Source organism: Hemiscyllium ocellatum, chromosome 6 (assembly GCF_020745735.1).
Source record: "Hemiscyllium ocellatum isolate sHemOce1 chromosome 6, sHemOce1.pat.X.cur, whole genome shotgun sequence".
NCBI lineage: Eukaryota > Metazoa > Chordata > Chondrichthyes > Orectolobiformes > Hemiscylliidae > Hemiscyllium > Hemiscyllium ocellatum.
In genome coordinates, this window is record NC_083406.1 from 122651549 (window position 1) to 122676950 (window position 25402).

General features: G+C 43.5%; 1 protein-coding gene across 1 annotated transcript; it reads left to right on the forward strand.

Annotated features, from left to right (window-relative positions):
* The first annotated feature begins 909 nt into the window (after window positions 1-909).
* On the forward strand, window positions 910-24804 carry lamtor1 (late endosomal/lysosomal adaptor, MAPK and MTOR activator 1). The gene is made up of 5 exons (XM_060826358.1): window positions 910-1032; window positions 11608-11756; window positions 17811-17888; window positions 19394-19517; window positions 21760-24804. The coding sequence occupies exons 1-5, from the start codon at window positions 991-993 to the stop codon at window positions 21850-21852; spliced, it is 486 nt and encodes a 161-aa protein (XP_060682341.1). The 5' UTR covers window positions 910-990; the 3' UTR covers window positions 21853-24804.
* The last annotated feature ends 598 nt before the right edge of the window (window positions 24805-25402 follow it).

The following is a 25402-nucleotide window of genomic DNA, read 5'->3' on the forward strand; positions in this document are numbered from 1 at the left end:
TAGTGAGTTGTTGTCTGAGCGTGGATGTTGGCTTGTGTGCTGTTATGAGTCCTAAGGGTCGCAGTAGTCTGGCTGTCAGTTCTGAGACGCTCCTGACGTATGGTAGAGTGGCTAGTCCTTTTGGTTGTGGCATGTCCTTGTTCCTCGGTCTATCTCTTAGGCACCTGGTGATAAAGTTGCGTGGGTATCCGTTTTTGGCGAATACCTTGTATAGATGTTCCTCTTCCTCTTTTTTCAGTTCTGGTGTACTGCAGTGTGTTGTGGCCCTTTTGAATAGTGTCCTGATGCAGCCTCGTTTGTGTGTGTTGGGGTGGTTACTTTCATAGTTTAAGACTTGGTCTGTGTGTTGGTTTCCTGTGTACCCTTGTGGTGAATTCTCCGTTCGGTGTTCTCTCTACTAACACGTCTAGGAATGGGAGTTGGCTATCCTTTTCCTCTTCTCGTGTGAATCGGATTCCTGTGAGTGTGGCGTTGATGATTCGGTGTGTTTTTTCTATATCTGTGTTTTTGATGATTACAAAGGTAGGGAATCTAATCTAAAAGGTTTATTTGGAAGCACTAGCTTTCAGAGCACTGCTCCTTCTTCAGGTGGTTGTCCATCTGACAATCAGCTGCCTGGTCTATGTCACGTGGTGGACAGAATGATTGACAGCCGGCCGGATCTGATGTCAATAGACGGCTGATCAGTGGGCGGGCGGTCTGGCGATGATTGACAGCCGGCCGGAACTGATGTCAATAGACGGGCTGAATCAGTGGGCGGGCGGTCTGGCGATGATTGACAGCCGGCCGGATCTGATGTCAATAGACGGGCTGAATCAGTGGGCGGGCGGTCTGGCGATGATTGACAGCTGTGGCGGGCGGACGTCAGGGGGGTGAGCGCGACGTCGGGTGATTGACAGAGCTGGGCGGATGTGACGCGAAGGTTGCTAGGCCCGATCATGTGATGGTGTAAATAGGGAGGCCGCGGCCTGCGCTCCTCCTGTTCCCACCATGGGCTGTTGTTACAGCAGCGAGGGCGACAGCAGCGAACAGGTGAGAACCCCACCCTCTGACACAGTCCGCGTACCCACCTTCTCCTTCACGTAGCTGGCAGTATCACCTGGAACCTCACCCAACCCCCTGCAGGAGGCTGGTGTGACCCTTGAACTGGGGGAGCCTGACCCCTCCGTTTGGACCAGGGGCGGCGTGGGGGTTATACCCCCCCCTTAAAGTGGGGTTGGATAGTGTCTGGCGTTAACCACAACCCCCCCCCCCCCCCTCACCCCGGATCGGACGGTGAGGTAACAGTGAGGAGGGCAGGTGCTGGGAACCAGGGTCCAGAGTGTTGCTGGAAAAGCCCAGGAGGTCAGGCAGCACCCGAGGGGCAGGGATGGTGAAGGGCTTATGCCCCAAACGTCGACTTTCCTGCTCTTCGGGTTGTCTGTGCGATTAACTGCCCCCATCCTTGCACTGGGAGGGGGTGGTGCGCGGGGTTAAAACCCCTCCCTCCAATCTTTGGTGGTTAGGTGGAATTTGTCTGATTTTTCAGGTGCTAGCTGAATGCCAGTTTTTGTCAGCTGTGTTCACTGCCATGTCTTGCTCTCCTGAAACTTTTTTTTTGCCCCTGGGGTGAGGGTGTGACTGGCTGAAGCTGATCTGCTGTTAAAACACTGCAATCTTTGTGGTTAAGGATTTTAATAGTGAGGGAATGGTGTGGTATTTGTAAGTCAGGATGATGTGTGGCTTGGACGGAGTGCCCTGTTGGATTAACCACATTCTCGCCACTCACTGGGTGGACACCTTTTCCTCTGAGTTCCCTGTTGGGATTGTATGACTGTTATGCCCCCCTCAAACCCCCTGTAAATGATTTTTAAAACTTCTTTTTGACATTGCCTTTCACCATTCTCTTCCTCAAAATAGCAGGAGCAATTTTGTCAGAAATATTGTCTTTGTACTATCTGGTTCTGCAATTTGATGAGAATGGAAAAGGTGGTCTACTTCTAGAATCGGTTTCTAAGGAGTTAATAACGCCACTTAGTTGCAGACAAGTAACCGGGGTAAACTCCGACTGATCATTGAGTAAATGAGCTCATTGTGTTACCGTGGAGAGCTGATCTCACTTATCATAAATTGACACTGCTGAACAACAAGAATGTCCAATTCTTTCTTAGGAAATCTGGAGTTTCCAATAGCAAGATATGGTGTGAGATTACTTGTTTCAGTGAAACAAATCAGGAGGAGTATTGAATGCTACAATAGATATAGATGGTTAGGCCAGGTGATGTCTGTTTGGCTGGCACAAACTGGATGGGCTGAATAGCCTTTTTCTGTCCCTTCAACTTTCTATGATTTTTGAGGAAGTTGGAAAGAAGTGTTTGTATTTCTGTGACAAAGCATTTTCTCAAGGGTAGTCTCCATTGCAAAATAGCATGCACAAATCTGGTCACTTCATTTCTAAGATTCCCAACCCCCCCCTCAAAAATTTCATTTTGCCCAGATAACTTTTTATTGTGCTGGTTGAGGAATAAATATGAGAGAACCAATAGTACCATGAAATCATTCAGAGCTGCCCTCAGGCAGCTGGGTCATTGGTTTAACATTTCATCTGATTTAATGCTCAAAGATGTGGAGAGGGACTGGAAGCACATTCTCCTGACAGAGGTTCAAACACTATCCACAAAGTCATGACTGACCTTGCTGTGAAACCCAACCAAAGATAGGGATTGCACCAATTTCAAGTGAAGTTTAAAATGCTGATGGCTAAGGGGACCGCGATGATGTTCATAAGTTAGATAGCATGTAGGTACACCAAATACTTTTCCTGTCATAATTATGTTAACCTTTATAACAAGACTATAGGACTACAGGAGGGAAGGTGCTTGCTTTGTTGTAATTGTAGAGAGTTTTAGTGAGACTTTAATTATTTGTGTACAGTTTTTGCCTCCATATTGAGGGAAGGATGTACGTAGAGGGAGTGCAATGGAGGGTCATTGGACAGATTCGTGGATGGTGAGGTTGTCCTGCGAGGACTGTTTTAGGAGACTGAGTATGCTCTGGGGTATAGGAGAATGAAAGGTGAAATTTAGAAAATCCTTAGATGGATGAACAGAATAGATGAACGTTTCCTCAGTGTCTCGTGTCTAATTCTGGGGACAGTGTCTCAAAGGGACAGGCCACTGAGAACTGAGGTGAGGAATTTCTGCACTCAAGATTGTGTGTCTTTAGAAATGTTTAGATTAAGTTAGATTACTTACAGTGTGGAAACAAGCCCTTCGATCCAACAAGTCCACACCGACCTGCTGAAGCGCAACCCACTCATACCCCTACATTAACCCCTTTACCTAACACTACGGGCAATTTAGCATGGCCATTTCACCTGACCTGCACATCTTTGGACTGTGGGAGGAAACCGGAGCACCCGAAGGAAACCCACGCAGACACGGGGAGAATGTACAAACTCCACACAGTCAGTCGCCTGAGTCGGGATTGAACCCGGGTCTCTGGTGCTGTGAGGCAGCAGTGCTAACCACTGAGCCGCCGTGCTGCCCACTACCACAGGGAACTCTGGAATCTCAATCATTGAGTGAGTCACTCACCTCCTGCCTTCCCAAAACCTGCTTACCATGTACAAGGCACAAGTCACCTGCAAATCTCCCTCAAAGCCACAAGTCATTCTGGCTTGGAGATATCTCTGTTCCTTCACTGTCACGGGGTCAAAATCCTGGAACACACTCCCTAACAGCATTGTGGATCAACCCACAGGTCATGGACCATAGAAATCACCTTCTGAAGTGCAACTAGGGATGGGCAATAAATGCTGGCCCAACTAATAATGCCCACATAATTAGCAAATAAAAGAATTCATCACAGAAATCGACAAATTTCCAAATATTAAAGATGTTGGGGATAATACATTATTGCAGGAAAATGGCACTGGTGTAGTAAATCAACCATGATCTAGACAAATGATGGAGCAAGCATTAAAGGCTTCATGGCCAATCTTCCTATTTCCTCTATTCTTGACCATAGGTTACACCACAGAGTCCATTCAGTCCCTTGTGGCCATGCCAGCTCCCTGGAAAAACACCTTAGTTTGTTGCACTCTTCCATCCTTTGCCCACAACACTACAAACTTTGCCCCTTCAGATGCATATCTAATCCTGTTCTGAAAGACGATTGAATCTGTCTTCACTGTATTCTCAGACAGTGTCTCTCAGATCCTAGTCACTCGTTGCATAAGAAAGCCTTTCTTCGTTCAGATTAGGAGCTGAATTGGACCACTTGGCTTCTTGAAGCTATTCTACCTCATTGCATCCTCTTAAATCCCATCATTATCCTCCACAGTTCACAATGCTTGTAAGATTTGTATCATATGCAGTATTTGAAATTCTACTCAACGCAGCCAAGTTAGGTTCCCTAATATGTCAAAAGCACTAGCTGGGCACTAACTCTGGGAATCCCCACTATGAACCACCTTCCAGGACAAAATACAACTGTTGTCTATTACATCCCATTTCCTGTCACTCAACCGAACTTCTATTCATTTATGTATGGTGTTTTTTTTTAATTCCACAGGCCTCAACTTTGGCCGGATTGTTTTGTGGCACTTTATGAAATGCTTTTTCTTTTGAAGCCCATATAACTATCAACCCTGTTGGTCACTTCTTTAAATCCTCAATGGTAATTAAATGCACAATAAAGTCAAAATTGCTGGAAATGCTCATCAGATCAGGCAGCATCTCTGGAGAAAGATTTAATGTTTTATCAGAACCAAACTCAATTTGCATGCAGCATTTTTAATTTTTCCACAGTCGCCTGAATGTGTTAACTTTGTCCTGGATTATTGTTTCTCATAGCTTTTCTACTACTGGTGTTAAACTCCCTGACCAGTAATTGCAAGACTTCCTTCTAAGTCCCTCTTTGAACAAGAATGTAGCATTTGCAGTTCTCTAGTCCTTTGACACCACCCCTGTATCTACAGAGGATGGGAAGGTTATTGCAACTGTCTGCAATTTTCTTTACTTCCCTCCTTATTTGTGGATGTATCTAGTCCTGGTAACTGATTTCTAATACTTCCTCTTCATCAGTTTTAGCCTGTTTTGTCACAACTGCCTTCACTTTGACTGACACTCGCAGCATTTCTTTCCCTTTGTAAAGAATGGCAAGCATCCGAGCCATGCCCTTTAACTTGGTCACTAATCATTCAGTCGCCCTTTTGGGACCCATCCCTACTCTTCTGTTTGCATTCTTATCAAAGTCTTTTGGATTTGTTTTTGTTAGCTGCTAATCTTGTGTTGACTCTCTGCTTCAAATATATGCAAAGGAAGAGAGACTAAAGGCCTGTTAGAGAATGAGGCTGCGGGAATAATAATGGGAAAGCAGGAAATGGCAGAAGGGTTCAAAAGCCCCTTTCTATCAGGCAACATTTTTCATATGAGAAGATATGAACAGCACTCTGAAATTACTAAATACTCGAGGCCAAAGATCAGAGGATGTTAAATACAATAACTACTGTTGGAGGGGAAAGTGTGAGGGAAATACATGGCACTAAATGATATGTACCCTGGACCTGATGGGATGAATCCTAGGATATTAAAGGAAGTATGATTCTGGATTAGTGGTACTGGAAGAGCGGAGCAGTAAAATCGATGTTTTGGGCAAAAGCCTTTCATCAGGGCTGATGAAGGGCTTTTACCGGAAACGTTGATTTTACTGCTCCTCGGATGCTGCCTGAACTGCTGTGCTCTTCCAGCACCACTGATCCAGAATCTGGTTTCCAGCATCTGCAGTCATTGTTTTTACCTATTAAAGGAAGTAGCTGCATGGATAATTAATGCTCAGGTAGTAATCTCCCAGGAATCTTTAGATTGGACACTGCCAATCTAATACCTCTATTTATAAAGGGAAGGAGACCAAAACACAGGTGACTATAGGCCAGTTAGCTTAATATCTGTTTTTGGGAAAATATTGGTCTGTTTTAAAGGATATCAAAGCAGAGTAGTTTGAAGTGTATAATATGACCAAGCAGAGTTGGCATGGCTTTGTGAAGGCAGAATCATGCCTGTCAAATATATTACAATTCTTTGAGGATGTAACAGGCAGGATAGACACTGGATGTACTCTGTTTGGACTTTTAGAAGGCATTTAAAGTACCGTGTGTTAGACTACTAAAGAGTCGAAAAGTGTGGTGCCAGGAAAGCACAACTGTTCAGGCAGCATTTGAGGAGCAGGAAAGTTGACATCTTTGTGTGTGTGTGCGCTGAGAGAGAAATAGGGATGACGTTTTGATCCTCAGATGCTGCGTGACCAGCACCACACTTTTTGACTCTGACAATTGCAGGTGCTGGAGAGTCACTTTTTCCTCCTTACAATAAGAGCCTGTTGAGGGGAGTCTATTAACATGGGTAGAGGATTGGCTAATTAATAGAAGACAGTGTTTGAATAAGAGGGGGCATTTTGTGGGTGGTACCTGATGGTATGTGACAGGAATCCGTGCTGGGGCTGCAATTATTCACAACATTAATGACTTGAATGAGGAAAGTGAATGTTTTATCATTCTTGCATCAGGAAGAAGAGAACAACGGAAATTATTTAAATTAAGAAAGACTGCAGACAGTTGCAGCACAGTGCGATTTTGGAGTCCTTGTTAATTTGTGATTTATTCACGTCTAAGATCAGTAGATGTGAAAGGGAATATTGGCCTTTTATTTCAAAGGGAATGCAGTCATTACGTTGGAAGGACAGTGGTTTACTTGTTCAAACTATGTAAATCACTCGTCAAGGCAGCTGGAAAGCGGATTTTGAGCTCCTTCTGTAAGGAAAAGTGTACTAGTATTGGAGACAGTCCAGCAAATGAACAGTAAGCTGATAGCAGGTATGGAAGGAGAGGTTGAGTGGATTGAGTCTGTACTCATTGGAGTTTAGATGAATAAAAAGTGACTTTATTGGATCATGCACAATTGCAAAACTTGACCTCCTCTTGGGAAATAAGGCAGGGCAGGTGACTGAGGTGTCAGTGAGGGAGCACTTTGGGGCCAGTGGCCATAATTCCATTAATATTAAAATAGTGTGGAAAAGGATAGACCAGATTTAAAAGTTCAAGTTCTAAATTGGAGAAATACCGTCAAAATTGGCCTTAGGCAAGAACTTTCAAAAGCTGATTGCGTGGGTCAGATGTTCACAGGTAAAGGGACGGCTGGAAAATGGGAAGCCTTCAGTAATGAGATAACGAGAGTCCAGAGACAGTATATTCATGTCAGGGTGAAAGGAAAGGCTGGTAAATACAGGGAATGCTGGATGACTAAAGAAATTGAGCGTTTGGTTAAGAAAAAAAATGAAGCATATGTCAGGTATAGACCGGATAGATCGAGTGAATCCTTAGAGTATAAAGAAAGTAAGAGGATACTTAAGAGGGAAATCAGGAGGGCAAAACATGAGGTAGCTTTGGCAAATAGAATTAAGGAGAATCCAAAGGGATTTTACAAATACATTAAGGACAAAAGGGTAACAAGGGAAAGAATAGGGCCTCTCAAAGATCAGCAAGGCAGCCTTTGTGTGGAGTCGAGGGAGATACTAAACAAGTATTTTGCATCAGTGTTTACTGTGGAGAAGGGCATGGAAGATATAGAATGTGGGGAAATAGATGGTGAAAAATGTCCATATTACAGAGGAAGTGCTGGATGTTTTGAAACACACACAGGTGGATAAATCCCCAGGACCTGATCAGGTGTACCCTAGAACTCTGTGGGAAGCTAGGGAAGTGATTGTTGGGCCTCTTGCTGAGATATTTGTATCATCGATAGTCACAGGTGTTGTGCTGGAAACTGGAGGTGCCACTATTTAAGTAAGATGGTAAGGACAAGCCAGGGAACTATAGACCGGTGAGCCTGACATCAGTGGCGGGCAAGTTGTTGGAGGGAATTCTGAGGGACAGAATGTACAGAGAAAACTCGATTATCTGAATACCAATTATCCAACTATTGGATTATCTGAATGAGATCTCGAGGTCCCGATAGAAACATTACATCAAAGACGTATGTCCAGCAGTGATCGTGTCTTTTGTTGACCGTAATTAAACAGACGCCATCTTCAAATGACTGACGTCCCGCGCACCCCCACACTTTCCCTGTCATTCTACAGATCCCCCCCCCCCCCCCCCTCGCTCACTCACTCACTCACTTGCTCGCTCACTCTCAAAAATTTGCAGTCACAAGTTGTGTGTGGCTGTGCTATTTGGAGACTTATCCCACAAATGCAGCAGCAATCTTGTTGGTGTGCAGTCCAGATGCCCTGGAGAGGGGTTGGGTGAGGGGGCTCGCATGCTTTGTGCAGTGGGGGGGGGCGCGCGTTGGCCAGGTTTTGCGAGGGGGGGCTGTTGGCCAGGGTCAGGGGCCAGTGTTAGCTGGAGTTGGGAGGGTGTTGGGGAGTGGTGTTGGATGGGTTCAGGGTGGGGGGTTGTGTCTCATGCGCTTTGTGCTGGGCGGTGGGGGTGGTGTTGGATCAGCTTGAAGCTGGGGGTGTTGGGGCAGAGTCTCGTGCTGTGTGCTGCTGCAGTCTCCTTTAAAACTCAGGAAAGACATTTAATTGATTTTCCAAACAATTGATTATCCGAATGAAATAGTGCCCGCCCATCACATTCGGATGATCGAGTTTCCACTGTGCACGTATCTGGAAAGGCAATGACAGATTAGGAATAGTCAATGTGACTTTGTGAAGGAAATAATGTCTCTCATGTGATCTATATGGACTTCAGTAAGGCGTTTGACAAGGCTCCCCATGGGAGACTGGTTAGCAAAGTTAGATCTCACGGAATACAGGGAGAACTAGCAAGGGCTTTTGCCCGAAACATCGATTTTACTACTCCTTGAATGCTGCCTGAACTGCTGTGCTCTTCCAGCACCACTAATCCAGAATCTGGTTTCCAGCATCTGCAGTCATTGTTTTCACCTAATTTGGATACAGAACTGGCTCAAAGGTAGAAGACAGGATGGTGGTGGAGGGTTGTTTTTCAGACTGGAGGCCTCTGACCAGTGGAGTGCCACAAGGATAGGCGCTAAGTCCACTACTTTTCGTCATTTATAAAAATGATTTTGGATGTGAGCTTAAGAGGTATAGTTGTTAGATTAGATTCCCTACAGTGTGGAAACAGGCCCTTTGGCCCAACTAGTCCACACCAACCCTCTGAAGAGTAACCCACCCAGACCCATTTCCCTCTGACTAATGCACCTAGCACTCTGGGCAATGTAGCATGACCAATTCACCTGGCCTGCACATCTTTGGACTGTGGGAAGAAACCGAAGCACCTGGAAGAAACCAATGTAGACACAGGGAGAATGTGCAAACTCCACACAGACATTCGTCCGAGGCTGGGACCAAGCTTGGGTCCCTGGTGCTGTGAGGCTGCAGTGCTCACCTCTGAGCCACTGTGCTGCCAAATGTTGCAGGTGACACCAAAATTGGAGGTGTTGTGGACAGTGAAAAAGGTTACCTCAGATTACAACAGAATCTTGATCAGATGGGCCAATGGGCTGACGAATAGGAGATGGAGTTTAATTTAGATAAATGTGAGGTGCTGCATTTTGGGAAAGCAAATCTTACCAGGACTCATACACTTGATAGTAAGGTCCTAGGGAGTGTTGCTGAACAAAGAGACCTTGGAGTGCAGATTCATAGCTCCTTGAAAGTGGAGTCACAGGTAGATAGAATAGTTAAGAAGGCATTTGGTATGCTTTCCTTTATTGGTCAGAGTATTGAGTACAGGAGTTGGGAGGTCACGTTGCAGCTGTACAGGATGTTGGTTAAGCCACTGTTGGAATATTGCGTGCAATTCTGGTCTCCTTCCTATCAGAAGGATGTTGTGAAACTTGAAAGGGTTCAGAAAGGAATTACAAGCTGTTGCTATGGTTGGAGGATTCGAGCTATAGGGAGAGGCCGAACAGACTGGGGCTATTTTCCCTGAAGTGTCGGAGGCTGAGAGGGTGACCTTATAGAAGTTTATAAAATCATGAGGGGCATGAATAGGATAAATTAGACAGTCTTTTCCATGGGGTGGGGGTGTCCAGAACTAGAGGGCATAGGTTTTTAGGTTTTAGAGCAGGCTGGTGAGGTGGAATGGCCTACTGTTAGTTCTTGTTTTAACTTCCCTCAAATGCCTGAGCTTGTCACTCTTTCCCCCAAATCAGCATACTGCAGATCTGAAATTGGAAATCCGAAACAAAAGCAGAAAAGCTGGAAATATTCAGCTGGTTCAGCAGCGTCTTTAGGGAGAAACATTGCAGACCAAGACCTTTCATCAGAAACTGTTGTTTGGAGTATTTTTTTCATTGAAGCTATGCCCTGCCACCACCTGGCAGGCACCTGGGGTGGGCCATAGTTACCAGCCTTGTTACAAATGTCCACATCACAAGAATGAACAAAAGGCAGGCTTGGGTTTTCTGTTGGTTTTTCATTTTTTTTTACCAAAAGTGACAGTGGTTCTCTGGATTGCTTATCCAGGGAAGGCAGTGGCCTAGTTGTATTATCACTAGGCTATTAATCCAGAGACCCAGGTAATGCTCTGGGGACCTGCGTTTGAATCCTGGCACAGCAGATGGTGGAATTTGAATTCACTAAAGATCTGGAATTAAAAAGTCTATTGGTGAGCGTGAATCCATTGTTTGAAAAACTCATCTGGTTTAGTGTTGTCTTTTAGGGAAGGAAACTGCCATCCTTATGTGGCCTAGCCTACATGTGACTCCAGACCCACAGCAATATGGTTGACTCTTTAACTGACCTCTGGGCAATTAGGGAGGTGCAATAAATGCTGGCTTAGCCAGCAATATCCTCGTCCAATGAATAAATAAAAGTTGTTGAATCCTGGTAGTAATATGTCAATCTCATGGTTTTTTTTAAGGACCTGTTCTGAAAACATTGTTGCACAGTGCCTTGTGAACAGAAAGTTGGGATTTCTCAAGCCACAGCAGAGACTTGAGTGCCACAACCTGGCTGATGCTCTCGGAGCTGCTGTGGTTTACAGCAGGGAAAGAGTAGTTAAGGTGTATGGTACACTGGCATTTATCGGTTGCGGTACAGATTCTAAGAGCAGGGAGGTTTTGTTGACGCTGTACGTTGGTTAGGCAGCAGCTGGAGTATTGGGTGCAGTTCTGGTTGCTGCACTGTAAGAAGATGGGATTCACCAAGATATGAATTCACCAGGGAATGGAGCAATTAAGCTGTGAAGAGAGGCTTCAAGAAAAATCTGGAAAATTCAGGGTTTTTTAATCAATTGAATTGATTAATTTTCTCTTATGAAGTATGCTTAAATTCTGTCAACTGCCCTAATGGGATTTGAGCTGTTGTTTCCACAGCATTAGTCGCCCTCTCCCTGTGTAGGTAGGGCCTGGGGCTGTGTTGATGATCAGTCTATCTACTGTCTTCATTGCTGTGAGGAACCTTGAGATCTACGTGCTGCAGTGACCTCTGGGACTGGAGGCCAATACCGATTGCAGTGCACAGATCATCAGAGCAGCTGTGTGTGGGGGAGTCTTTTGTTTTTGTCATGTTGATGAGTGCGGATTGAAGGTGTTTGCGATGTTGAGCCTGAATAATCCAGTACTCATGTTTTGTATTTTTCCCGTTCCCTGTTTCCAGGATCGTGAGGAAGGAAAACCGCTCCTTATCCCTGTAGCCAACGCTGCCAGCAAATCATCGGGTGGCACTGACCCCGACTACCGCAGTATTCCTTCCCGCTTCCCAGATGAACAAGCTCTCCTTAACACTATTCTCAGCAAAACAGCACAGTGAGTATTGACCTTCTGACTATGTGCAGGGACAGAGGGGGCCCTGAGGGAGAAAGCAAATGCATAAATCTATCTGCTTTGGGTGAGGGCCTCCGTTTCCAGTTCCATTCTGTTCCATGTTCACCGATAGCAGCCATTTCAGCATTTGGCCCCAGTCCTCTTAACTTGATTTTCAGGAAGATTGGCTACAATTCCTGACTGTATTGGGACCAGTGAGAGTGTGGCATACCCCACACACCAGCTCCTATGTGTGGCCCACAGCTGTTTGTATTTACAGGCCTTAGGATTAACCATTTGGCCAAGGTTGTTGGGAGCTGTCAGCAATTTGCTTTCTCTCCAATCTGTACCCCTTGTGCGCTGTTACCAGATACCTTGCCTGGATCCTATGTTGTTTGTGCTTATGACAGGTGTTGGACTCGTGACATGAGAGCAAGAAATAGCATTGCAGTCGCCTCCCTCCTTAAACAAGAAAACTGCAAATAGTTGGTTTGGTATTGCAGAACTTGAGTATTACTGATCAAACACCTGTTTAGTTGAAGCTTTTTGCACTTTGCAAGAAATAAGTTAAAAAGGAAAACATTTTATACTTGAGAGGAGAGTGTTGATTGGTTGGCAACTGGACTCTGACTGACAAAGGTTTTGCTGTGGAGGATATGGCTGTTTGATTGACAGCTTTACTGCCAAGCACTCTTTTAATTTTATACCAGGCAGTTGAATGTGGTCAAGGTAACAGACAGGAGCAATGAGCTGGAAATCAAGCAGTATTACTTCAAAAGCTGTACTAAAGTGTCTAATTTAATCACCAAAATTGGTCAGTGTTTCTCCCTAGAACAAAATACTTTGATTAGGTTTCTTCAATAAACTCAACAACAACATGCATTCTAATTAAGAAATATAATCTTACGAGAGATAGCAGAACCTGTTATCAAATAAACTGTTTTGGATTATACTATATCCCCTTATCACAAACTCTCTGGTTCATACAGCAATCGGACAGACCAGCCAGCTCTGCAGTATAAGTGGGAAAGAATAGACAAAAATGGAAAAATACCCAGTAGGTTAAGGATTTGAATGATGAAGATAGAATGTGTTTTTAACACTTTTTTGAAGTGAACTAGAGAATGACTGTCAGCTGTCCTGTTAAACTGAGACAGAGAGTGAGAGTACATGTTCTTCTGTCTGTGAAGAAGGCCCTGTATGGTATTAGATATAGCTGCCAGTACATATGTCAGTGCTATGCTGAACTTGACTGGCAATCCTAAGTTGGTTATCAGTGTAATATGTTGGATGTTCTGGACAACATTTGCTCAATAATTCTATTGCAGAATCAAATCTAGTGTTGGATCCTGCTTTCAGTTTTGCAAGCATGGGCTGGCTGAACGTGATCCCTTGCCTGTTGTAAACTGTTTGCTGTTTGATGCAGTCCTCTAATGTTGGCATGCACTTTGAATTTCATTGTTTTCTATTTCCAGGTTTTGATCACATTTTTTCCAATTGTCCATTTTCTGACCCAAGGATCAATGACCTTCATCCTGCCCTCAATGTAACCATTTGAGTTTTATTTCCTTGCCCTTATAGCCCTTTCTGTGTTTGGTCTTAACCTAGCACTCCTGAAATCACAGCAGCTGGCAGTGAGGGAATAAGGTGGTGATATCACCAGACCAGCAGTCTAGAGGCTCAGGCTAATGTTCTGGGGGCATGTATTTGAATCCCACCATGACATCTGGTGAAATGGTAAATTCAGTTTAATCTGGAGTTGAAAAGCTAGTCTGTTTATAGTCACCATGACAGTTAAAATGTTTTAAAGGATTTCTGGTTTTAAAAGCTTTTAAAATCGTATCTGCTTCACTAATATCCTTCAGAGAAGGAAATCTGTTGCCCTTAACCATTCTGGTCTACATGTGACTCCAACCCACAGCAATGTTGTTGACCATTATCTGCCTTTATTTCAAGGAGAGTTAAGGGGCCAACAAATATTGACCTTGCTAATGTCACCCACATCCCATGAAAGAATAAAGAAAAAGCCCATTGGATCATGGCTGATCCAATAATCCTCAATCCACTTTCCTGCCTTTTCCCCATTACCCTTGATTCCTTTATTAATTAAAGCTCTACTGTGAACATGCTTCACAGTCTAGTCTCTGTAGTATTTAATTCCACAGATTCACAAGCCTCTGAAAGAACAAATTCACCCTCATTTAAGTCTTAAATGAACCCTTATTCTGAGATTATGCCCTCTGGTCCCAGTCTCTCCCACAAGGGGGAACAACCTTTCTGCATCTACCCTGTCAAGACCTCTAAGAATCTTGTAGTTTTAAGTAAGGTCTTCCCTCATTCTTCTAAACTGCAATGTTGTCCAATCTATTCACCTATCCTCCTAAGAAAATCTCTCTACACTTGGCATCAACTTCGTGGACTTTATCTCAAATGCCTGTAATGCCAGTATGTATCCCTTTTAGGTAAAGGGATCAAAACTGTTCGTAGTATTCTAGATGTGGTCTAATTAGTGTCTGTGTAGTTTTAACCAGCCTCTTCAACTTTTAAACACCATTCCCCTTCAAATAAAGGCCCACAGTCCATTTGCTGTCCCTACTACTTTGTGAACATACATGCCAGCATTTTGTACAGGGTTACATGGAGAGCATAGCTTCCTCCACACTGTCTCCATCAAACACTCCCAGGACAAGTATAACAACAGGTTAGATACAGAGTAAAACTGCCTCTACTCATTTAAATTGAAAGTAGAACTCTTGCTACATCAAATACTTCCATAACATGGTACAGTATGTGCCAAATACAGAGTAAAGCTCCTTCTACTTTTTGAAACTGAAAGTAAAGCTCTCAACACTGTGCTGGGAATGTTTGATGGAGACAGAATTAGATACAGCTCCCTCTACCCTTTTAAACTGACAATAAAATGTTTTGCATTGTTCCTGTTGAATGCTCCCAGGGCAGAACCACAAGGGTTAGGTACAGATTAAAGTTACCTCTACTTTTTTAAACTGGAAGTAAAGCTCCCTTGTCACTGTCCCCATCAAACACTCCCACGACACAGAGAGCATGGAATGGCTATGGGGTAAAGCTGTCTCTTTACAGATTCAATCAAACGTTCCCAGAACACACATGGCAATGTGTTAGATACAGTATAAAGGTGTCTACTCCTTAAAACTAAAATTAACAAAATAAATGTTCCTCTACTCTTTTAAACTGAAAGTAAATCTCCGTTGACACTGTCCCCATCAAATCTCAGGACAGTTAAAGCACAGGATTAAAGCTCTGCCTCTGAACCTCCCCATCAAACATTCTCAGGATAGGTATGGCGTGGGATGAAGTACAATTTTTTTTTTTAGCTCTTTCCAAACCTCAGCCTTTTGTGTCCTACGTGCAAGTAATGTTTCTGTTGGAGATGCATCAATTGTGAAGATAACTTTGTGTTGAATTCTGAACATATTAAATGTAACTCTGGTCCAATCCCATTGAGATATGAGCCTGGGTTAGTGGAAAGTCCTCTAACCAGTTACTGAGACACTGGAGAAGGTCAGTAGAGGACAAACATTCAAAATGCCAGACTGAAAAGGAAGTTGCTAAGTGAGGAATAGAAATTACAAGAAAAATTGACCAAGCTGACCATCTTTTCTCTATCACTTGATAGGAGTTTCAGATGACAAGGTTGTTCCCTTGGAAAGGTATAGAGAAAATGTTTGCTTCTTTTTGAAAACGTATGTAAAGTAGTACAGACTAACAAAGAATGCCCAAAGTTAAAAATCACACAACACCAGGTTTAATTGGAAGCACATGAGCTTTCGGAGCTTCGCTCCTTCATCAGGTGATAGCGAAGGAACGACGCTCCTAAAGCTAATGTGTTTCCAATTAAACCTGTTGGACTATAACCTGGTGTTGTGATTTTTAACTTTGTACACCCCAGTCCAACACCGGCATCTCCAAATAAAGACTGCCCAAGACTGCAAAAAATTACAAAGTTGTGAATGCAGCCCAGTCTATCGTGAAAACCAGCCTTCCTTCCATTTGAGGTACAGTTAGTAAGTTTGCAGGTGACACCAAAATTGGAGGTGTAGTGGACAGCGATGAGGGTTACCTCAGATTACAACAGGATCTGGACCAGATGGGCCAATGGGCTGAGAAGTGGCAGATGGAGTATAATTCAGATAAATGTGAGGTGCTGCATTTTGGGAAAGCAAATCTTAGCAGGACATATACACTTAATGATAAGGTCCTAGGGAGTGTTGCTGAACAGAGATCTTGGAGTTCAGGTTCATAGCTCCTTGAAAGTGGAGTCACAGGTAGATAGGATAGTGAAGGCAGTGTTTGGTATGCTTTCCTTTATTGGTCAGTACCGAGTACAGGACTCGGGAGGTCAAGTTGCGGCTGTACAGGACATTGGTTAGGCCACTATTGGAATATTGCGTGCAATTCTGGTCTCCTTCCTATTGGAAAGATGTTGTGAAACTTGAAAGGGTTCAGAAAAGATTTACATGGATGTTGCCAGGGTTGGAGGATTTGAGCTATGGGGGAGGCTGAATAGGCTGAGGCTGTTTTCCCTGGAGCATCGGAGGCTGAAGGGGTGACCTTATAGAGGTTTACAAAATTGAGGGGCATGGATAGGGTAAATAGGCAAAGTCTTTTCCCTGGGGTTGGGGAGTCCAGAGCTAGAGGGCATAGGTTTAGGGTGAGAGGGGAAAGATATAAAAGGGACCTAAGGGGCAACTTTTTCACGCAGAGGGTGATATGTGTATGGAATGAGCTGCAGAGGATGTGGTGGAGGCTGGTACAACTACAACATTTAAGAGGCGTTTGGATGGGTATATGAATAGAGGAAGGATTTGGACGGATATCGGCCGGGTGCTGGCAGGTGGGACGAGATTGGATTGGGATATCTGGCATGGAAGGGGTAGACCGAAGGGTCTGTTTCCGTGCTATACATCTGACTGTAATGAATCTAAATGGGAATTCAGGTGAAGCATCGTTATTCAGAAAGTGGGGAGGGTGTGGTTGGTGTGAGTTGTGTAGATGCATTTAAAGTGAAGCTGAATAAATACAAGCAAGAAAGAAATGGGAATTTTAAGCAGATGGTGCAGTGCACTCGAGTGGCAGAAGACTCCTGTGGAGCATCGATGTGCTAGTTGAGCTGAATGGCTTGTGCTGTGTGAATTCTGTTTATTTCTGCTGACTTCACACTCTTTATTTGGATATCCTTTGGGCTTTCAGGAATATTTGTCTGAGTTTTACATTCCTTCCTCCTTTGTTTCCCTTGAAAGGGGCAAAGATGGGTTTGAGGTTGGGTGGAGAGGTTAGCTTCCTTTTTGAAGCTGCTATGTAGATGGTATCAATTACATAGAACATAGAACAATACAGCGCAGTACAGGCCCTTCGGCCCTCGATGTTGTGCCGATCCAAGCCCAACTAACCTACACTAGCCCACTATCCTCCATATGTCTATCCAATGCCCGTTTAAATGTCCATAAAGAGGGAGAGTCCACCACTGCTACTGGCAGGGCATTCCATGAACTCACGACTCGCTGAGTAAAGAATCTACCCCTAACATCTGTCCTATACCTACCACCCCTTAATTTAAAGCTATGCCCCCTTGTAATAGCTGACTCCATACGTGGAAAAAGGTTCTCATGGTCAACCCTATCTGAACCCCTAATCACCTTGTACACCTCTATCAAGTCACCCCTAAACCATCTTTTCTCCAATCGAAAACAACCCCAGGTGCCTCAGCCTTTCCTCATACGATCTTCCTACCATACCAGGCAACATCCTGGTAAACCTCCTCTGCACCCGTTCCAGTGCCTCCACATCCTTCCTATAGTATGGCGACCAAAACTGCGCACAATACTCCAGATTCGGCCGCACCAGAGTCTTATCCAACTGCAACATGAAAATTGTTCTCTTCCTGTGTGTATTTTTCTTTTGCACCTGCATTTCTGTTCAGGACATTCAACCAAACAGCACGCATGAGATGGGGTTCAGAAGCAAGAATGAACAGTCCCCTGCTGCAGCTTGCTAATGCATTTCTCCTTCCACCCCCAGTAATATCATCGATGTGTCGGCAGCAGATTCCCAAGGAATGGAGCAGCATGAGTACATGGATCGTGCACGACAGTACAGGTGAGGAATAGCTGCTTACCTTAAAGATCCCCAAGTCAACAGATTCCCTTTTGGCCAAATGTACCAGCTATGTTAAACCTGTGATAAATGTTGGGCTGGAATTGTTTTCGATTTGCTACTGGTTATGCTTTGTGAAATACCTTGAGAACCCCATTGTTGCTTGTTGAAATAGAGACACTGGGAACGTTTACATCCGATTTTTCAAGTTTCATGACATAAAAGCAGACATAGGCCGTTCAGCCCATTGAGTCTGCCTTGTCAGTCAGTGAAAACATGACTGATTTGATAATCCTCACTCCACATTCCTGCCTTTTCTCCTTGATTCCCTTATTGATTAACAATCTGTCTCAGTCTTGAATATACTGAATGACCCAGCCTTGATACCCCACTGTGATAAAGAATTCCACAGACACTCACCCCTGAGAGAATAAATTCTTATTCATCTGTCTTGAATATGCAGACCCTTATTCTGAGATGATGTCCTCTGGTCCTAGAATCTCCCACAAGGGAAACCACATCCATCCTGTCAAGTCCCCTTAGAATCTTGTATGTTACAACAAAATCAATTCCCAAACTACTCAACCTTTCCTCATAAGACAGTCCCTCCATGCCCTTTCAATGCCAGACTGCCTCCAATGCCACTCTATCTTTCCTTCGATAACGGCCCAAATCTGTCTCCTTATTCCAAGTGTGATCTGAGTGGTTCCGTTAATGGTTTAGCAAGGTTTCCCTATTTTTATACTCCCTTTGCTTTGAAATAAAAGCTAACATTCCCTATTACCTATTGATTTTGTAGGCTGTCTTTTTGATTTATGCATGATAACTCCCAGATGTTGTAGCTTTCTCTAGTTTGTTTCTCCATTTAAATAATCTTGACTCCTCTGTTCTTCCTGCCAAAGTGCATACCCTCATTTTCCCACATTACATTCCTTCTGCTAAGTTTTTGCGCAATTGCATTGACTGTATTTCTCTACAAAGAACTTCTGCAACTGCCACTCCAAGCTCCACATCATCCTGACTTGGAATTGTATCACTTTGCTGTCAGAGAACACCAGACTGCAGCATTTAAGAGTTCAAATCACCTGCACTTTCTTCAGGGCAACCAGGGATGGTCAATAAATTTGGCCCAGTCAGCAGTGCCCACATTCCAGCAATCAGTTTCTCTTTACAATTCTAATGTCAATTCTAAAATGCTACATTTTCCTGTAATTTGTCTGATGACTGATAAATGGCACCAATGCCAGTGGGATACTTTGTGACTAATGAGTTATGATCTGGATCGTGCTACTGAAAAGGGTGGTCTTAATACATTCAATAATCCCTTTCAAAAGGGCACTGGAAAATTTGTGAAGGGAAATAGTTTCCATAGGTTGAAGTGTTGGATTCTAATTATTAAACCGTTCCTTTAAGGAGCTGCTTCAGGCACAATAGGTTGAGGGGCCCTCTGTATGTATGTTTTGAAGCAGAGATTGGTTACAACTTTCACCTTTGGTTATTTTTGTCAGCACAAGGTTAGCGATGATCAGTGGATCGACACAGTGTAAGCGAGTTACCTCCCTGCCAACGTTGACCAATCAACCACACCAGGTTTTGGCCAGTGAGCCCGTACCTCCTTCAGACATTCAGCAGGTATGTGACATTGCCACTAGAGCCAGCGAGGGAGCATGGTTGTGGGGAAGGAGCTGGGCGTGGCTTCATGTGCTTATTATTCCTAGCCATGGAATCACTTTCAGACACAAGGTTTGCAAAGGATGCCGTTGCCTCCTGGCTGGGTGTTTGCTGGAGAGCAGGAGCATGCGTGGTGTGTTCTGGAGTAATATTCTTTTGTAAGGGATGTGGGGCAGACCTTTCTCTCCCTTTAATTGCTGATGGCCTCTTTGGTTGGTGTTCTGGGGGTTGGCCTGTTTACAAACTGAATATTGACATTACTGTGTTAACCAGTGAATTGGAAGTGGGGCAGGAATTCTGGTTTGAATTTAATCAAAAATCTATTTACTTCTAGACTACAGTAATGTCTCCCCAGGGTGATTCATCCAGTACAGTGATAGACTGGAGTGTGGATGATGTGATAAAATTAATTCCAGTCACTCATAGCAGTGTGGCGCAATGAAGGGGGAATGCCAGGAGCAGCACCATGTGTTCCTAAATATGAAGTGCTAAACTTGTGAAACTACAAAACAAGGACTCCTTGCATGCCAGACAACTGAAGCAACGAGTGACAGACAGCATTGTGTGATCTCTGTGATCAAAGTTCTGCCACATCCAGTCTTGAATGGCAGTGTACAATTAAAACAGCTGACAGATGGACCATCCACAAATATCCCATCCTCAGTGATGGAAGAACCCAGCATATCAGTGCAAAAGATGAGGCTGAAGCATTCACCACAATGCGAATTAGCTAGAAATACCCAATGGGTGATCCATCTCAGCCTCTGCCTATGCCGCCCAGTGTCACAAATACCAGTCTTCATTCAAATAAAACAACAAAAAAAAACAAATGCCAGAGATCTAAAATAGAAATTGCTAAAGAAACTCATGAGTTAGGCAATGGTCTAGTAGTATTATGGCCAGACTATTAAACCAGGGGCTCGGGGAAATGTACTGGAGACCTGGATTTCAATCCCACCATGGCGGATGGTGGAATTTGAACTCATAATAATCTGGAAATAAGAGTCTAATAATCACCATGAAACCATTGTCGATTTGTTTGGAGAAATGATCTGGGTCACTCTTCCTTTTAGGGAAGGAAATCTGCCATCCTTACCTAGTCTGACCGACGTGTGACTTCAAACTCATGGTAGTGTGGTTGACTTGACTCTTTAACTGCCCGCTGGGCAATAAATGCTGGCACAGCCAGTGATGCCCATATCCATGAATGAGCTTTAAGATAAGGCCTGATGGCATCTGTGGAAAAAAAAGCTCACGTTTCGAGTTTGATTAGTCATCAGAACTGTTCATTTTCAGCTGCTTTGTCAATGACCTTTCCTTTTCCTAGAAGTTCAGCACCAATCATCCCATTTCTGAATATTGCACACTCTCAAACCCTCAGATGCTGAAGTGGTTAATGTTAAAATGCATCACGATCTGGACAGTATCCAGGTTTGGGCTGACATGTAGTAACATTGACACCAGGCAATGATCATCACTATCAAGAGAGAATCTAAGTATTGCTCCTTGACAATCACCATCACTGAATATCCCAATATCAGCACCCTGGGGGAGGGGGGTGTTACCATTGAGCAGAAACTGAACTGGTCTTGCCATATGAATAATGGCTACAAGAGCAATCAGAGGCTGGAATTCTGTCACAAGTAATCACCTCATGACTCCCCAAAGCCTGTCCCTTGTTGATGGTGGACAAGTCAGTCTGGATGGTGCAGTTCCAACAGCACTCAAAGCTTGACATCATCCAGGACAAAGCAGCCTGCTTGATTTTCATGATATTCGCCACTTCCAACATTCAGTTGCTTCACCACCAATGTACAGTAGCAACAGTATATACCATCTACAGGATGCATTACAGCACCTCCAAGACTCTACTGACAGCACTTTCCAAGCTGTGACCTTTTACTACTCAGAAAGACAAAGGCAGCCAATACATGGGAATACCACCACCCACAAGTTCCCCTCCAAGCCACTCATCCTGTTGACTTGGAAATATGTTGCTGTTCCTTCAGTGTTGCTGGATCAAACTTCCTCCCCTAACAACATTGTGGATATTCCTACATCTCAACGACTGCATTGGTTCAAAGTGGTTCATCTCAAGGGCAGAAAGAGATGGGAAATTAATGCTGGTGTTTGGATGATGTCTTTGTGGGTGATTCTTGTATTTTGAATTGTTCTTTTTAAATTCCTGTTTTTCCTGTCTCAGATCTCTAAAATCGCTGCTTACGCATCAAGTGCTCTTTCCCAGATCAAAGTGGATGCCAAGGAAGAACTTGTGGTGCAGTTCGCAATCCCCTGATGTCTGGACCTGCACCAGATCTGGTTCTGTGAAGACTTTAACATTGGGACTAACTATTCTCCTCAGACAGCCCTAGAGACACCTTCGATGCCAGTGGGCATCTGCACCCGTAAATCACGCCTAGTTTTTTTAATGAAGCTCCTTCTGCTGTAAATTTAGCTGATTTGATTTTTCAAGATTGTGGGTTTTTTGAGTAAAAGCTTTAGGTGATTCATGACATGGGGAGAATTTGAGAAACACCGTTTACCTTCTTTTAACCACATTCTTTTTAATTTGATTTCTGCTACTCACTGACAGACTATAATTTTACACCCTGAGGGATAGTGGGCATTTCATTTATTAAATATTGCACCCACCATTAACCTTTGTTCCCTGAATTACGTCCTTCTGTCAAAAGATGTTCTTTGCCTATTTTCCTGTTGAAGTACTATTTTTAATTTCTAATAATGGCTATTTCTGGGGGAGAAAAAACAGCGAACTGTTGGTCATGAATATGTTTGGAGTTGATTTTCTTTTAATATGTTTGACCCGGAATGAGAATGGGTTCAGAGCATGTTGTGCTCAGGTAGTTGAGGCATATGTTGCGATGTGCTAGTGCGCAGGGGCTTAGCTGTGAGTTAACTTGTTGCCACCACTCGTGCTCCTTATTTACTTAAAAGAAAACATTTCTTGGGTTCATTGTGGTTTGGGGGCAGATTTGAACAATTTAGTCATCTGTTAGTGTTCCTATCTCCCATATTGCCCCAAGTGAGTTTTGGGTCTGAGTTTAGCTTAGCCATGGGATTAGGGATCAATGTTAGAATGAGATCTCTTCTCCTGACCATGCTAACTGAGGGGGCAGTGGATTGGAGCAAGATGATGTTGGTTCGTGGGCAGGGTTTTCCACAAGGAACATCTGTTAAGTTATCACCACTAAAGCCACCTCTCAGCTATGCAGGCAACAACTAAATGGATTTTGTAGAAAGCTATCAGAAGCTGATCTGGGGGGTATTTCTGAGGGTGGTTGACATTAACGCATTTGCTTACTGTCTGTCCTCGCTGCAGTCCTGATAGCAGTTACAAACTTGCATCCACTGACTCACCAGCTTGCCCCATTCACACTAATTAGCTGTGAATCTAAACCAGCATCTTGGAATCTCATAAAAATGAGTGAAAGATGTCTTTTCGGGACTTATAGGTTTAAAACATCCTGTCGAGGTGATTGTTTAAATCCTCCATAAAACAGTACACATTTGGCTGGCTGATGGCCTACAAGATGTGAGTCTACTCTTTTTCTCCCCCTGGAATTCTATTGAATATAATTATTTTAACTAATTTTAATTTAGTTTTGAAGATTTTTTTCATAGATCCATAAATCAGGCTTTAACTATTTGATGTCTGTGGTTTCTGGGAGAGAATCCATTGTTCTTGAAGGTATTTTAATTTACTGGATCCATTGCTACCTGAATTACTTTAATTCTTTATTGCAATTCAAGCTTCAGAAATTGTGGCAAAGAATAGAGAATTGTTACTGCTCGTCCCCAAATCCTATTTTGTTTCCCTTTGCCTTTATAATCAGGTTTAAATTAGATTTGTACCAGTGTCTGCTTGTTGGTCTTATGCCCTATTTACTCATCACATCCCTCTTTTCTCACATACCCTACTACTATTACTGCCAGTCATTCTTATTTTCAATTTTGTTCTTCTCCAATTGATTTTCATGAGTAAATCCATTTTAATTTACGATTGACCCAGGATCCAAGTTGTAAACAACTTGTGGCACAACTTCTCTCGGTGGGGGGGGGAGCAGAGCGGTGTTAGTTTGTTTCCTTGCACTGTTACTGTTTTAACAGTTACTGCTAAGAGTGGATGCTGAGGATGGGAGGGCACGTGAAATTCAGCTGTTCACTGTAGTGACTAGACACTTTTTTTAAAAAAAATACTTCATTCACATACTGAGAGATGTTCAGTTCAACCTGGCTTCTACTTCAGTCACTTCCTGAGGGATAGGACACTTTGGGCTCAATTGGGTTAAGAATTTGAATTCAAACCAGATTCAGGTGACAGCCCTTACTTGAAGATTCTTCTACCCCACCTCTTCACTTCACCTCTTTTCCCAGTCATTTTCAGCTGTTTAATGTTTTGGGCTATTACTTTCTTATTTCCCACATTATTCTTGCTCTCTGAGAAATTCATTCACAATTCAACTGACCTCCATAGTGGGTCTGGTCTGGTCTGCATCGTGTTTTAGGCAAAAAAGACTTTGTAAACTGGAACTTTAAGACTTTTTTTTCCTCTGCCTGCAGTGCAGATATTGTCTATGTCGAATACAGCAGCTCATGCAGTAAAATCTGCGTGTCTCCTATTGATTTCATGTTGGAATGATGTGATTTTTGTTTTAAAAATGGGAATAAAATCAGATTTGACCCTGTGCTTAAACCCTAGTGAACCCTCTCTGCAGTCACCTTGTCTTGCCCTCCTTTTCGTGAAACGACCATTAGATTTCTTCAAAGCCAGCTTCAGATATCCTATCGGCAACTGAGTCAGTGCTGAGTTATCTGATCATGACTGCTTATGGGAGACTTGTTTTGTTTGCTGTTGACCCCGGAGTTTAGAGGATCATACACCAGGAGGTTTCCTGTTTTCTCTGTGGTGATGACATGGGCTGACTTTGGGCTTGGGATTCATGTGTCGTGTATTTTATTGCTGCATAACCTGATGATTCCTGCTTTGTCCACTAAACAGCCAATTCAGTGAGATACCAGAGCCTGTGGCACATTGCTTGCCTACCCTCCTTTCTAGGTCAATTTGCTGGAGGAATGGAGGGAGAGGAGGAGCAGAGAGCAGCAATTGTTGCCACAGCATCTATTTAACAAATGGAAATATGAGTTTGGTGTGCCTGGTATGTTGAGAAAAATGTGCTGAATTCAACCTGTTTTGGATTGATCTGAAATAAACTTTCCAAGTATGTCATTACTTTTTTTTATTATTCTGTACACAGCATTCACTGGCAAGGCCAACATTTTTGCTCATCCCTAACTACCCTTGAACTGAGTGGCTTACTCTGCTGTTCCAAAGGGTCAACCACATTACTGTGTGGGTTTGGAGTCACATACGCAACAACCCACAAAGCCAGCAGATTTCTTTTCCTATAGGACATTGCTGAACAAGGTGGCTTTTAGATCAATATGGCTACTTCATAGTCACCATTAATAAGACTAGCTTTATGTTCCAAAATTGAATGGAATTTAAACTCCTCCAGATGCTGATCTGACTCCTTTTGGCTTCTGTGTCTCCTTAAAAAGCAAGAATATGGCATTTTAGCAAGAGATTTCTCACCGCGGCAGCTTTTTATGTTTCAGATTCTTCAGTTGTATTTGGAGAGTTGCCCAATTTTTTCCCTTCAGTCCCATTCTAGTTGTTAAGAGCTATTGGATAGTGGGGTTAGATGGGTGGAGAGAAACATATGCACTCGGCCAGTTGGCGAACTCGGCCAACTAAACTATTAGGTGTTCCTCTGCTCAGGAACAACCTTGCTCTCGAGTAGGTAAAAACAATGACTGCAGAAGCT

Coding starts and splice junctions, on each gene's coding strand:
- lamtor1 (XM_060826358.1), top strand. CDS start 991: ATGGGCTGTTGTTACAGCAGCGAGGGCGACAGCAGCGAACAG. Junction 1,033..11,607: donor AGGGCGACAGCAGCGAACAG/GTGAGAACCCCA, acceptor CCCTGTTTCCAG/GATCGTGAGGAAGGAAAACC. Junction 11,757..17,810: donor ATTCTCAGCAAAACAGCACA/GTGAGTATTGAC, acceptor TTCCACCCCCAG/TAATATCATCGATGTGTCGG.